Source organism: Sphaerulina musiva (assembly GCF_000320565.1).
Source record: "Sphaerulina musiva SO2202 unplaced genomic scaffold SEPMUscaffold_3, whole genome shotgun sequence".
Taxonomy (NCBI): Eukaryota; Fungi; Ascomycota; class Dothideomycetes; order Mycosphaerellales; family Mycosphaerellaceae; genus Sphaerulina; species Sphaerulina musiva.
In genome coordinates, this window is record NW_016017385.1 from 29,847 (window position 1) to 43,341 (window position 13,495).

General features: G+C 52.3%; 6 protein-coding genes across 6 annotated transcripts; 4 read left to right on the forward strand and 2 right to left on the reverse strand.

Annotated features, from left to right (window-relative positions):
* Positions 1-148: 148 nt before the first annotated feature.
* Positions 149-1,626, forward strand: SEPMUDRAFT_106344 (DUF339-domain-containing protein; the record flags this gene model as incomplete). The annotated part of the gene is made up of 5 exons (XM_016900628.1): positions 149-223; positions 264-292; positions 510-994; positions 1,053-1,548; positions 1,605-1,626. The coding sequence occupies 5 exons, from the start codon at positions 149-151 to the stop codon at positions 1,624-1,626; spliced, it is 1,107 nt and encodes a 368-aa protein (XP_016762071.1).
* SEPMUDRAFT_147826 (uncharacterized protein) lies at positions 499-4,530 on the forward strand. The gene is made up of 5 exons (XM_016904545.1): positions 499-994; positions 1,053-1,678; positions 1,839-1,886; positions 2,093-4,188; positions 4,249-4,530. Exon 4 carries the CDS (start codon positions 2,139-2,141, stop codon positions 3,267-3,269), a length of 1,131 nt encoding a protein of 376 aa, XP_016762072.1. The 5' UTR covers positions 499-994; positions 1,053-1,678; positions 1,839-1,886; positions 2,093-2,138; the 3' UTR covers positions 3,270-4,188; positions 4,249-4,530.
* SEPMUDRAFT_41670 (uncharacterized protein) lies at positions 3,745-4,455 on the reverse strand (the record flags this gene model as incomplete). Its single annotated transcript, XM_016908838.1, has 2 exons — positions 3,745-4,188; positions 4,249-4,455. 2 exons carry the CDS (start codon positions 4,453-4,455, stop codon positions 3,745-3,747), a joined length of 651 nt encoding a protein of 216 aa, XP_016762073.1.
* Positions 4,531-5,368: 838 nt separating the features above from the next.
* On the forward strand, positions 5,369-7,228 carry SEPMUDRAFT_106347 (uncharacterized protein; the record flags this gene model as incomplete). Its single annotated transcript, XM_016900629.1, has 1 exon — positions 5,369-7,228. One exon carries the CDS (start codon positions 5,369-5,371, stop codon positions 7,226-7,228), a length of 1,860 nt encoding a protein of 619 aa, XP_016762074.1.
* A 212-nt stretch (positions 7,229-7,440) lies between these two features.
* SEPMUDRAFT_115252 (uncharacterized protein) lies at positions 7,441-10,391 on the reverse strand (the record flags this gene model as incomplete). Its single annotated transcript, XM_016901143.1, has 5 exons — positions 7,441-8,560; positions 8,618-9,765; positions 9,817-9,906; positions 9,958-10,308; positions 10,368-10,391. 5 exons carry the CDS (start codon positions 10,389-10,391, stop codon positions 7,441-7,443), a joined length of 2,733 nt encoding a protein of 910 aa, XP_016762075.1.
* Positions 10,392-11,524: 1,133 nt separating this feature from the next.
* On the forward strand, positions 11,525-13,069 carry SEPMUDRAFT_154822 (uncharacterized protein; the record flags this gene model as incomplete). The annotated part of the gene is made up of 1 exon (XM_016907584.1): positions 11,525-13,069. One exon carries the CDS (start codon positions 11,525-11,527, stop codon positions 13,067-13,069), a length of 1,545 nt encoding a protein of 514 aa, XP_016762076.1.
* Between the last annotated feature and the right edge of the window lie 426 nt (positions 13,070-13,495).

The following is a 13,495-nucleotide window of genomic DNA, read 5'->3' on the forward strand; positions in this document are numbered from 1 at the left end:
ACGTTCTGAAAGGAGGTGCCCCAAAAGGGCGGCCTTTACGTCCTCGGACGCAGTAGGTTGAATGTAGGAGGTAAAGGTAAGGTAGGTAGGGACATGTAGGTACAGGTAGTAAGGTAGGTAGGGAAGCAGTCGGGTAGAATATCACAACATGTCTTCCCATGATCACTACATGTACCTACCTACCCAGGTGTACAAGTACCTGTGCCTCGGTACATACGAGGAGGTATGTTCCTGTACCACCTACCTCCTTATACACGCGCAAGCAACAAGAATTACATAACAATGATGATAGGTACGTCGACAATGGACTGCTGAGCTGGTTTGCAATGGGACTTGGGACCACATGGGACGGTGTTGCACTCCGCGCCCCTGTGATTGGAGGGAATAGAGGCTATTCCCGCCCGATGGCCAGCTGCATTCGCTGATGTCAACCATCGATACCATTGCCATTGCTGTGTGAGAATCTCTTCGAAATAATACCTACCTACCTTAGCCTTCTTGCATCTCAGTGCATCCTCGCCTCCCACCAACCTCACAAACATCGCAGCAATGTCCTCAGCACGTTCTGTCATGCGCGCCAGCCGACTGGTCCTGCGCTCGACCGCCAGGCCATTCTCCTCCACCACCACCAGGTTCGCGGTGCCAATCAACGAACGCGGCAACGACACAGCAGCCGAGTACCGCAGAATCATGAAGTCGAAGCCGCTCAACCCTCATATGACGAACTCCACTTCGACCATCGCCAACGAGATGCCCAACATCGGCGAAGACGCTGCTCCACCCGAGCTCCTCACCAGCGTGGATGGTAACTTCGTGCCAAAGGACTCCAAGCCGGAGAACACCGAAAGGATGACTGGCGGTACTCAGAAGGGCGCACCCGACTCTGGTGTCAATGCAGGCCTTGAAGTAGGTGAAATCGAGGGCGGCTCGTTCAAAGTGGAACCTCTTCGTCGCACAGGCGAAGACATCAACACCATGCGCGCCCGTCTCGTTTGTAAGCTTGCTCGACACCGAAAAGGTCGCGTTGCTGACGCTGATTTCCCTGCCTATAGATCAAAGCCGGAAAAGAGGCACATTAGAGTCCGACCTCCTTCTATCCACCTTTGCAGATGAGAACCTCGGAACCATGTCAGCGAAGCAGCTGCAACAATATGATCTCTTCCTCGACGAGAATGACTGGGATATCTACTACTGGGTGACCCAAGAGCCTACACCAACATCGATGGCATATGCAGAGGGTGCTGGGCCCGGTCTGGCTTCACCTGAAGCACAGGGAAAAGATGCGAACAAGTCTGATAACTCAAAGGGCACGGTTGTGCGCCAGCCTGGTACGGGTGAATGGGCGCAGACTGTTGGAACTTTCAAGCCTGCGTACAGACCCGTTCCTCAAAGGTGGAAGAATAGCGAAATTCTCTCTATGTTACGAAAGCATGTTGTGGATCGAAGCGCAGGAGGTGTGCTTGATCATGGAAAGGTGGATTTCTCGAAGACCAGTGAACGAAAAGGCGGTGGACTGGGATTTATGCCTGAGTTGAAGAACTTTGATCAGTAAGCCGGGCATGTCGGGTTGTACAGATAGAGTGATATATGTATACCTTAGGTAGATCAAAAAGAGCAGGTGTTTGAGGAGAACAAGGACACCACATATCAGCATTAATACCAGGTAAAGTACAGGTACGTGAGCAGTTCTTTCTTCTGCTTTTCTGCACTGTTCACACCAAGCGAGCTCGAAGGCGGTTCCCACAGGACAACGAAAACATAAACTGACGAATACCTAGGTATGGTAGGTGTGCTCGATTTCTATTGTCTCCGCGGCCTGCTTATACTTCATGGCACCAGATATGCGGACAGACACGATATATGCCCGAGGATTTCTTTGACGTGAGGTGAGGGCATCCCTTCTTGCACAAGAGCTGGAAAACGTCTACCTGCCTTGACTAAGGTGCGCTCCTGCACTTTCCCCATTTCCTCCATGCCTGCTACATTGCATAGAGATACCTCAGTTGCTCTCGTTCTTCCGATGACACGATCTTCTTTATCTCGACATCATCTATTCTTCTGACTCGGGTCAACCCCATCACGATCACCTCAGTATCAACACGTCGACTTCTCAGCAACATACATAATACACACGGCGCATGGCCGACGTGCCCGCCCCTGCTCCAAGCGAAGTTGTCAAACCCTCGCAAGTCTCAGCATCAGCGCCAACAGAAGAAGTCATTACACTTATCGAAGCACCTCCACAACCTGCCGTTGCACCAACCGAGATCGTCAAAGTCATCGAATCACCTTCACAGCCCGTCGTCGAACCAAGCCAGATCATCAAACTCGTCGAAACGCCCGCACAGCCTGCCGCTGATTCAAGCCAGATCATTGAGCTCGTTGAAGCGCCTTCACAGCCTGTCGTCGAACACCAAAAGGAGCGAGTGGTAGAGGTCATCAGGGTAATTGAGGTTATCGAAGGAAGTGAGCCTGCTGCAAAATCCACACCAACTGTCAGCCAACCACCACCACCACCAGTAGCTCCTGCAAGCCCAGCGGTCGTCCAACGAGTGGGGGTCACACCAGTCGACGTAACCCCGATCGAGCATACCGTTATCGCAGAGAAGAAGGACGAGGCAGCACCACCACCCCCACCGGTCGTTGAGAAATTCTTCGAGAAGATCATCGAAGTTCAGCCAGTCGCAACTGTCCCCGCGGAGCCGGTCATCATAAAAGAGAAGAAAGTTGAGGAGGTAGTTCAGCAACCAGCATCAGCCCCAGCGATCCCCGAGAAAGTTGAAGCTGCACCTGTCGTGGTGGTCCCTGTTGAGCCCACGCCTGTCATGGCAACAGAGAAAAAGGCTGAACCAGCTCCTGCCGCACCAGTGGTCATCGCCCCAGTCGAAGCTACTCCAGTTCCAGTACCTGCACCTATGGCTGAGCCAGAGAAGAAGGTCGAACAGGCAGTTGTCGTCCCCGAGAAAAAGCCCGAGGAAGTCGTCGCAGCTCCTGTCACGACCGTGGAACGAGTTGGAGTCACGCCAGTTGCCGTGGTCCCTGTCGAACCTGCGCCTGTTGCCACGCCCGAGAAAAAGGTTGTGAAAGAGATCACAGTCGTGAAGGAGAAAGACTTTGTACCTCCACCAAAGGAGCCGGAAGCCGCGAGCAAGGCTCCTTCAAAGAAATCGTTTCGTTTGAGGCTGAAGTCCCGGAGCGCGAAGTGGAAGTTTATGGTCCTGGGGTGGTTCGCTGTGATGAAGATGAAAAAGAAGGCCAAGGCAGTCTGAGTGGCTGTGGAGCGTGGCTGGGAAGCGCCCACTGCCTGACACTAGAGTACCTTTTCTGCGCTCCTGCGATGTTGCTGCTGATACCTGAGCATTGAAATTGGAAACGGAGTTACCCTTACTTGGCCTTGTGATCTTGAACTTTGGACCATACTTGATTCGACTATGGCCAGTTGTCAACTACAGGTACCTGAGGTAGCTCCCTCCTCTTCCAGGATGGGTACCGAGTACCTACTTGCTCTGTACACACTGTGCTTTGGTCACAGTATCCGAGTCTGTGTGCTATTTGCAGAGAGATGCCTCACTGACTCTTCCGCTGGAATGATGAAAGGTGTGCTTGCTTGTCTTTTTGCAATCCGTGACTCTGTGAATGTCTCAATTGTGTACAATACAAAGCGAGCACTCCATGCTGCACAACACTTCCTTTGGCCGAGGATGAATCGGGCCAAGTGTCATTTTCATTTCACATCATCGTTCTCTAAATCAAGTGTTTGCTTCGGAAATATGCCCTCAGATACACGATCTGCCACACTCCCAGTGCAAATAGCATGCCCATGGTTCCGATGGCGAACCATTTGACTCGCTCATTTGTACTCTCATTCGTATCACGTAATTTCATCTCTCTTACTCTCAAATACTCCAACTCATCCACGACCTCCTTTGCGACTTCGCTGATTCGTCGCAGTTCTGCTTCGACAGGTTTCAGTTTCTCGCCGGCTTGGATCGCGGACCAGTCTTTGGCATCGGCGCCTATGTCGATGTCGAGTTCTACATTTCGTGTGGCTTCGGCCGAAGTGCGGTGGTTCAGGATGTTCTCAAAGCATACGTCGAAGGCGCTGTCGGCGTGGGAGGTAAATGCATAGCGGTTCTCGCCAACGACGTCGCGAGGGCGCGCGTAGTCGTTTCCTACTGCGTCTTTGATCTAGAGAGGTTGTGTTAGTCCTGGACGACAGTTTCATAGGAAGGGAGGACGTGAACGCACGTGCATGTTCAAGGTCTGGCCATCGCCTTTGCTGCCACTGATGGTTGCGGTGACCACGACCAGTTGGTCTTTGGCGACAAAGTTGCGGATGCAGCGCTCTTTCGAAGCTGATTCATGGCCAAGATGTGCTTGGATCTCGAACTTCAAGGCCGAGACGAGCGGAAGCAGAAATGCCAGACAGAGCTTGAGGGCGAAAAGCAATGCCATGGCGGCGATAGCGTCCGATCCAAAGAGAAGAGAAGGGAAGAATAGATGGAAGAGCGAGCAATGGAATAGCAGAAAGGCAGAAGGCGGAAGTCGATCGAATTGGAGACGTGGAAAGTCTAGAGGTAGGACCGGGGAAGTCGCGACAGGCCCCTGTCACATCAAGGGTCATGCATGCCAAGAAATCATGTCCGTCCACCTCAACTCTTCCTCTTCCTCTTCCTCTTCCTCTTCCTCTTCTGCTTCTTCTTCCTCCTCGGACACTCCGCATCTTCGCATCTCCTCTTCCTCCATCTGCAGCTCCACTCCCTCAGCTGCAAAGCCAGTCTGCAAAAGAAATGTCAAATGGGCCTACAATGGAGCGGTCGTTGACCACAAGCCACGCGGCCATTTCAGAGCCCTGAATAGCACCAATGCAAGAGAGTCTCGCACAAACGTCTCCAGTAAGCTAGATATATCAAAGACTCACTCGTTTATTCCCTCCATTCGATGAGAGACCGGCTGTTGCGATGATGAAACTCAAATACAAGGATCACGTACAGTGAACGTCTGACACTATGCATTCCACCGCCAGCCGGTAGGTAGCCAAATGGAATGCAAGCTTGTACAAAGCCATTCTCCTATTGGGCGTCACCAAAGATATCGTCGCACTTTGCAACGACCAATGTGATGGTCACTTGGACTACCGTGCGGAATGTCAGAGGGCTGGGAGGTGCGTTACAATAGCTATGTCCCGACGATGCGTTGCACTGTCACCCATTGCGGCAATTCCTTTCAGGAAGTAGAGTATACAGTCAACACACCACTGCCACCCCATTGAATCTTGCTCCAGCAAAGCTGTCGATTTCTCTGACCATCTCTACAATACATTACCATTAATTCTCGCTCGCCCTTGCCACGATCCCCGGCCACAGCGATGGCAATATCCAGCCATAAGAGCATGATCCATATGCGGCCACCCAACAAAGAACCGGAGTGGTCCAGCATATGCAACAATGTCTTTGAAGAATACCTCGATGATAACGACGCTTTCTTTGGCATCGAAAAGCGAGAAAGGAGCAGTTCAGACGACTCTGCCCAATTGTTCAACTTCTCTGGCTCGAGTGAACAAAGCGCGCAGACGGATGGAACCTCGCCAATTCCCGCATGGGATCCGGAAGAGTCGAGTGCTCCTCGAGCACAGCAGCCCAAGGCGAAGGTGCCTACGGGGTTTTGGCACAACAAGCTACGAGCGTTGGAACAGAACGCTGCAGATTGCGAGCGACAGCAGAAATTAAGGGCTGCGAAGTCTCATCCCGACTTCTTGAGCTTAGGAGGGTTCCCATCACCTCCAGCGATACCATCATCACCGAGTGGCCAATCATACTCTGCTCAAAGACAAGCGTCCCGTGGGCGTGGTAACGCTGCAAACGGAAACAAGACGCCCACACATCAGCGCAGTGTGTCCAATCTACGCGGAGTATCACGCGGGCGACCAGTGGGAGTCACGAAACCTCCTGCTACTGCTGCAGTCAACCCCAATGCCACTGTGCGTCCACGCAATGGTTCTCCGTCGAAGATGATGAACCCCTCGAGATACCGCGCCAAGGACCTCTGGGCAGAGCGCATGCTGCAAAGTCCAAAGAAGTTCGAACTCCGGTCGGAACAAGCTATCAACACATTCCCGGCCTCACCGCCGCACTCGGCCAGATCTGTACAAAACGTATTCGCTGGTTTCGGATCACCAGCGTATTCTGCCATTGCTGGTAGCGACGATCAGATCTCGCCGCTGGCCAGCACCTTTCAGAACTCTGCTCGCCTTCATACTCCACACCATTCGCCACTCTTGAGTCCTGGCAGCCATGCAGCGCCATCATACTTCGAGACGGCGCCGCCTCTGCCCGCCACTCTATATACCACGCAGACGATACCATTGAACGACACTGCTCCTTTGTATCCCGGGCGTGGCTCGTCACTGGCCGCCAATAAAATCCATGAGTTCGACTTCGGCTTCGATAGCTCTCCTGAGATGGATGATACATGGATTACCACATCAGCTACGTTTGCAGAACCTCCGCCCGCCGCATATTCCACCACAGCTCCCGTGTTCGACAATCAAGATCCGTTCAGCAATCTCGAGAGCGGGATTGAACGCAGTATGAACATCAACGCGCAGTCGCACGACCACAACCTCGGCCTTGGCATCAGCTGTGATTCCAATGGCAATTACACCACGATTCCGGGAAATGCCATCCATTATTCTTCGGTTCCACCATCGATAGGTCCATACTATGTCCCATCACTCCCCAATGGACTACCCAGCACGCCCTCGCATCGTCTCAACGGACTGCCCAGTGCTTCGTTTCGCCAGATGAACAACCATGCACCACCACAGACACCTCATCGCCAACGAGGTTCGCTGGACCGCTCACCTTCCCCAACGTATCCGGCCACCGAGTCTCGCTCACGCCAAGCTTCGGGGTCTCGTCGGAGATCACAGCATCGCAGAACAAAATCTGCAAGCACAACACCTCGCCAACACGGGGGCGACAGAGGAGGAGGAGGAGGAAGTGGTGCCGGTGGGGGTGCCGGTGGTGGCGGCTTCGTGAACTTCACACCCGGCGATGCGGGAAAGATTCTCAACGGGGTCGCACCGTCTGGTAGCTCAAAGACGAAAGCTCGAAGGGAAAAGGAAGCGGCGGACAAGAGACGAAAGCTGAGTCAGGCGGCTATGCAGGCTGTCATTGACGCCGGAGGGGATGTGGAGAGTTTGCAGCGATTGGTCATAGAGCGATGATGATGATATCTAGGTAGATAGATATATACGTTACGCTCGAATTGTTGAGTACAAATAATACCTAATCATGGTGGAGCGTTTTGGGAACCATTTTCATGGTCTACCAAGGTAATCATCAATCAATCAATCAATCAATCAATCAATCAATCAATCAATCAATCAATCAATCAATCAATCAATCAATCAATCAATCAATCAATCAATCAATCATCCTAATCATCATCATCCTCCTCCTCAGCAGCCTCATTCCTCTGTCGTGCCTTATTCAAGGTATCCTTCAAACTACCCAAGAAATCCGTCGTCGCCTCATGCACTTTTCCCAAATCCGAGATCCTCAACCTCGCGTCTCCGGTGCTTCCATTCCTCCCTCGCTCCTTCGCAAGCGCCAGCGCCGCCGAGACAATATTCCGAATCTGTCTCCCATTCATCTCATTGCGACGACAGAGCGTCTTGTTAATATCCTTGTACATGATCTCGCGATCGCCCTTGATGAAGGCGTCGGGGATTTTATCGAGGAGATTGCGATAAATGGCAGCTTTCTGTGCCTGCGAGAGGCGTTTGTATTGAATGGCCAAATGCATGCGCGATTGCACGGCGACGTCGATGGATCGGATGCGGTTAGTGGTGAGGAAGATGATGCCTTCGTAGTATTCCAGACTTCGCAAGAGGACGGACACGAGCATGTTGCGTTCGGGATTGTCGGTGCGGACACGTTCTTCGAGAAAGACATCGGCTTCATCGATGAGGAGAATGGCACCCCACCGCGCGGCAATGGCGAAGAAGATGTTGAGCCGCGACTCGGCGTTGGCTGCTTTGGTTCCGACCTCAGCGACGGAGACGACGAGGAGAGGTCTTCCGGTGGCGAGGGCGATGGTTTCTGCCGTCAACGTCTTTCCCACTCCGGGAGGACCATGCAGCAAGATGGCCAGCCCTTTGCCTTTGCCTTCAATGACGTCGAGGGATTTGGGGATGGCACTCTCTCCATCTTGCTGGCGAGTAGCAGAATCCGTGTGTCGCGAGGATTGGTGGCTGTTGACAAATGCTAAGAGCATTTGCTTGTACTTTTCCTCCAGCTGTAGCTGATTCTGAAAGTAGTTCCTTCGTGTATCTCCTTCTGTAGAAATTTCAGTACACGCTGTCACTCGGAACTGCGCCCATGTTTTGACTTTGAGCGCGTAGCCAAGCACACGGGGTGGGCACATCATCAGACGATGCTCGACATCCCCATTTTTGCCATCTTTCTGTGCAAAGAGAGTGTAGTTCTTGAGAGCGGATGTTGTGCCGGCAGATTGCTTGTGCCAGCGTATGATGGGAGATCGCAGGCATGCGTTACTAGATGAATGATCAGCACAAGGTCATCACTGGCTGTTTTCTAAGGAATGGACCTACCAAGTACAATCATACTCCGTGTAGGGCTTCACTTCGCGCTCGCCGAGTGGCGGCTCCGGGCCAGATGCAGAGACATCGTCTTGTGCTCGCAGGAACGAGAAGGCATCAACGATGACCTGTCCCAGATACTCCTTTCTGGAGGAGCCTGAGCCACCAGTCTCCTCCATGCCGCTGAACGTGGATGTGGTGTCATCGTCTGCGTCTCGGGAGGCGAGCATTTGTGCTCTGGCAGCCTGGGATTGCTTCACTGTCAGGATTGATCCTTTGTAATCGTGCTGATACTTTTCCGGTCGACACATGTGCCAGAATCTCTCGCCTCTCTGGAGCAGGTCTTGCCGCAAGCCTTGCTGGTTCGAATGGTATTGCAGTGGATACACCTCAAGAGCGTCAATTTGCATTTCCTTCTTGTCAGACTGCTCGGTATTCTTCTTAATCACAAAGGTGTACTCAAAAGGTCCAAAATTGTTGCCATCCCAGTCGAGGCCTATGCAATGTACTCGGAGTTCCTTGCCCGGTCCTTTGATCTCTCCGGTCGGGGGCGTTGTGCAGCTTCTAACTTCCAGTATATGCATATCGTCCAAGAAGGTCTTGGCACAGACTTTGGTGCCTGGCGCAAACAATGTCCAAAGATACTCGAATGGGAGAGCGCCTTTGGGCAAGTATGTGTCCCGTGCCTTGAAATAGGTGTCTGTCTGTGTCTGTCGGACAAGTCCCAGGAGCTGCTTGAGATCTTCCCTGGCCAAGGCCTTTTCCTCGCTATCGCCCTCGGCTGGTTTGCAGGCTGCTTCAAACTCGGTCCAATTCCACAGGAAGTCTGTAAATGGGCTGGTCAAGGTCAAGGGCTCGGAGTCAGATGTGGTTTCCTCTCGGGCAGTGAAAGAGGCTGCATAGTAAATGCGTTTCAATTCTGGCGACGTGATCTCGATCTCGTGATAGCTGACCTTTTTTGGGTTGTGCTCCTGCATGTAACGGCGAAAGATCGTAGGCTCAAATTTATCTGTCCCGCTCTTGGCCTTGTCAGTATCTTTGGCATCATCACCAGTCTTGGCCTTGTCCGTATCAGTAGCGTCGTCGGCAGCTTTGATGTCCTGAGCAGACTTGGCCGGTTCCGTGTCTTCGTCGTCGTAGGCCGAATCGTCATCATTCCACTTGAGAAACATTAGCACATTCTGCCCAAAGTTCACCATGCTATTACATACACGAGCCGTGAGATCTCGCAAGCGGGGAGGCGCAGCGGCCTTTTCGGACGTCTCCGCGTTTTCTCGATCGTCCTTTGTTGCTTTCGTGTCCTGTGCACATGATCAGTGGAAAGCCAATTCAACAGTGCTCGGAAGTGTCACCGCATCTCTCGTCTGATCGGGTTTCCTCTCCTCCTCGTCTCCCTCCTCGTCAGATTCTTCAGTCTGACCAGTAGCAGTGACAGACCGCATCTCATCGTCAGACACATCCACAAGCTCTTCAAGCTGCGCAATGCGAAGCTCAAGCAAACGAATGTATCGTTGCTCCAGATCCCCCTTGGTCTTTAACGCGACTTTTTGGACTTCGCTTATCTGGGCCGGCAGTTTTTCATCGTTGGTAGAGACTGTCTCGTTGGATGGGGCTCCTGTCCCTTCTAGAGACGGAGCTGCTTCATCTAGAATGATCTGATCTCCTTCACCGGTAAGGACCTCCTTCTTAGGGGCCACGGTCGCCTTTCGCCAGTGATTAGTGAGAGCTGGTGAATTCCCGAACTCCCGAAAGGGAAACTCACCTCGCTATCCTTGGCAACTTCCATGATCGAACAGGTTGCGGTAAGCAGTGATTATGATGCTGTCAAGATTCTTGTATACAAATAACGATCCGCCGCCGAAGAGCATGCTCACGATTATGACCGGTAGATTCCCCCCTCTCACAAGACGAGGCTCATATTCCAAGTGCCCATCCTCCTCGGCCTGCGCCCCTCATCAGGATGGACTTTCGCTCTATCGGCGAGTTCGCAGTTGAGCTCTGGCCCACGCCATCGCCGCCTCCGAGATGCGTACATGCGCCAACAGCGAGGAGATCAAACAAGAATCAGCACGCATCAATTTCTTTAGACGCAACGATTGTCTAGTTTGGGTTGTCAGCCGCTAGCGCGCTTCCTGCATGCATATTTGACAGCATTTACCTCCTAGTACGTGCTCAGCTGCACTACAACCCGCCTGGAAGCCATGATAGAGCGGCAACAACGGCACCGATGCGGATCCATATAGAGTAGAGACACACCAGATACACCTGGCCGAACGGTCTAGGCGTGGGCGCTGATGAACGTGCAGACGGGAAGCTCCGATATGTAGGGAGGTAGCTCAGCATGCACGTCCTGAAGCGATGTCGTAGAGGATCTAGCTCTAATCATTCTCAGCCGCACAGATCCATATAACTTGGAAACATTGTAGTAGTATCTTCTACGGCTCGCTTGCCAAAAATAGTCTAGTAACGACCTATACGGAATCGGTAGTATTTGCTATAGAGTCGTAAAGTGTAGTAGGATAGCCTAGCTCCGAGGACAGTTCTTTATACTATCCTTGGGGTTATACCGACTACGCTGAATTCCTAGGCCTACATTCCTAGTTCAGGTATATCGTTAGCAATGGCTCCGCTTTGGTTTGCAAATCCAGTGTCTACCAGACGGTAAGAGAGACATAGAATCCACTCCTGTACCGAGGCTAAGCACTCTTCAGCCTTGTTACGCAGGTAGATAATCTCTTATGCGACAAAGAGGACTGGGCGGTCTCTGTGGCTGATGTGCCATCCGATACCAAAGCTGGCCGAACCGCAAGACGGAATGCTTTGGTCATATACAAATGCACGCAGCACGATCTCCAGTCCCAAATCGATGCGTTGAGAGAGGCTCCAGGCTTTGATCTGACCTCTCAAGCGCGAGATTCCATGGAGATGGCGGGCTTGGCCAAGATCAAGTGGTTGAGCGACCGGAAGAGTTTGTCTTCGCGCAAAACTTGTGCGGCATTCCAAGCCAGTATGTCAAGCTTCTCGCAGTTCTTGGACAACTTCTCAGGGATTGCTGAGATAGCCAAATCTGCCGACCAGCAATGTGGTGGCCTGGCCTTTGGCACTCTATCTCTAATGCTCAGTATCTTTGTGCATAAGACCCAGCGAGAGCAAGCTCTGGATGAAGGGTTTGCAGAGCTCGGTCTGGCTTTGCCACGACTTCAAACTTTGCAGAATCTCCGTCAAGAAGGCATGAAGGATGATCTAGTGAGCTTTGAGCGACTCGAAGCTCTCATCATGACGACGTTCTGCCAGATTATCAAGTTGGCGCGGGAGACCGCAGAGTACTATAGTTCCAAGTCCCGCAGGATCAAAGATGCAATGTTGCCTGAGCAGAAAAAGAATGCCAATCTGATCGATGCTCGGAATACCCTATGCGAGATCCGGAACGAATGTGATATTCTGATGTTGACAAGAATCACCACCTTGCACCAGAAGCTCGAGGCCATCAGCGTAGATGTGAGAAAGACGCGCGTGGAATCAGCCCATGCAGGGTCTCAGTTAAGGCGCGCAAGGGAATCTTCTGACACCAGCCATCTTGCAGAGCTGAGGCAGATTCTCGGAGTACAAGAGCTATCGGCAAACGTCAATGTGAAGAAGTACAAGTCGCTCCTGGCCAGTGCATTCTTTTCGGGCAGCGCTCTTCGTTCCAAGTACTGCCGTCCCAAGAAGATCTCGATGGAACTGCTGAGAGGAGAGGGAGAGTTCGACAAGTGGTGGGCGAGTTCCAAGTCCTGTCTTCTTTTAGCGGGTGGAAGTAATTTTGTGGACGATCATTCATCGGGCTCTCTGAATTGGTTGTCGTACGGCGCCATACTCGCCATCGAGGAGCTTCGCCTGCAAGACCGAAACGTTGCCTTCTTTCTGGCCCAGACGAGCTGGTCGGTCAATGAGCGAAAGCGTTGCACGATCCGGCAGATCATCGTGAATCTGATCTACCAGATCTCAGCCATGCATGACGACCTGCTCCGCAGCAAAATCGACAGGCTAAAAGCAGCAGTGCAGAGCGCAGCATGGAACGAGAATAACGGTGATGCTTTCTGGCTCAAAGCACAGCCGCTGCTACTAGAGATTTTCTCGACTTTTTCGTGCGAGGAGGAGATCTTTATTGTCGTAGATCGCCTGGATCAATGCGCCTGGAGCGAGGATGAGGACGAGGACGAGGAAGACGAGGACGATTCCTCCCCCTCATCCTCATCCTCGTACTCTTCCCCCACAGGACTGGACATGTGCCATGCCATTGAGGAACTACTCCATATCGCAGCCGAAGCACACTGCCACGTCAAGATCCTGTTGACCATGGACACCGCTTCGTCCCAGAAAGTGGCGCGGGGGAGGAGCAGGATGTCCAAGAAAGAGCGTAAAGTGCTGCTGTTGAAGGCAGAATGGTGTCAGGCCACAGACGAGGGCCGATCCGATGAGTGAAGAAGAAGGAGAAGGAGAAGAAGAGGCTGAGAGAGTGGAACATATGTTCGTTCTCTTGGCACGGTGTTCGGTCCGTTACGGTCGGCCAAAGCGGCCAACCGCCATCCGTCACCCCCGACGTATTCTCATACTAAATACACTTCTCTATACTACAACGTCTACTTACTACTACCCTATAAAACCTACCTTCCTACCTTCCTACCTACCTACCTTCCTACCTACCTACCTTCCTACCTACCTACCTATCTACCTACCTACCTACCTATCTATCTACCTACCTACCTACCTATCTATTCCTATAGGCTACCTTACCTAAAGTTTAGAAGAGAAGGAGAAGGAGGATAAGGAGAAGGAGGAGAAGGAGGCCTAGGAAGAAGAGGCCTAGGAAGAAGAGGCCTAGGAAGAAGAGGCCTAGGAAGAAGAGGC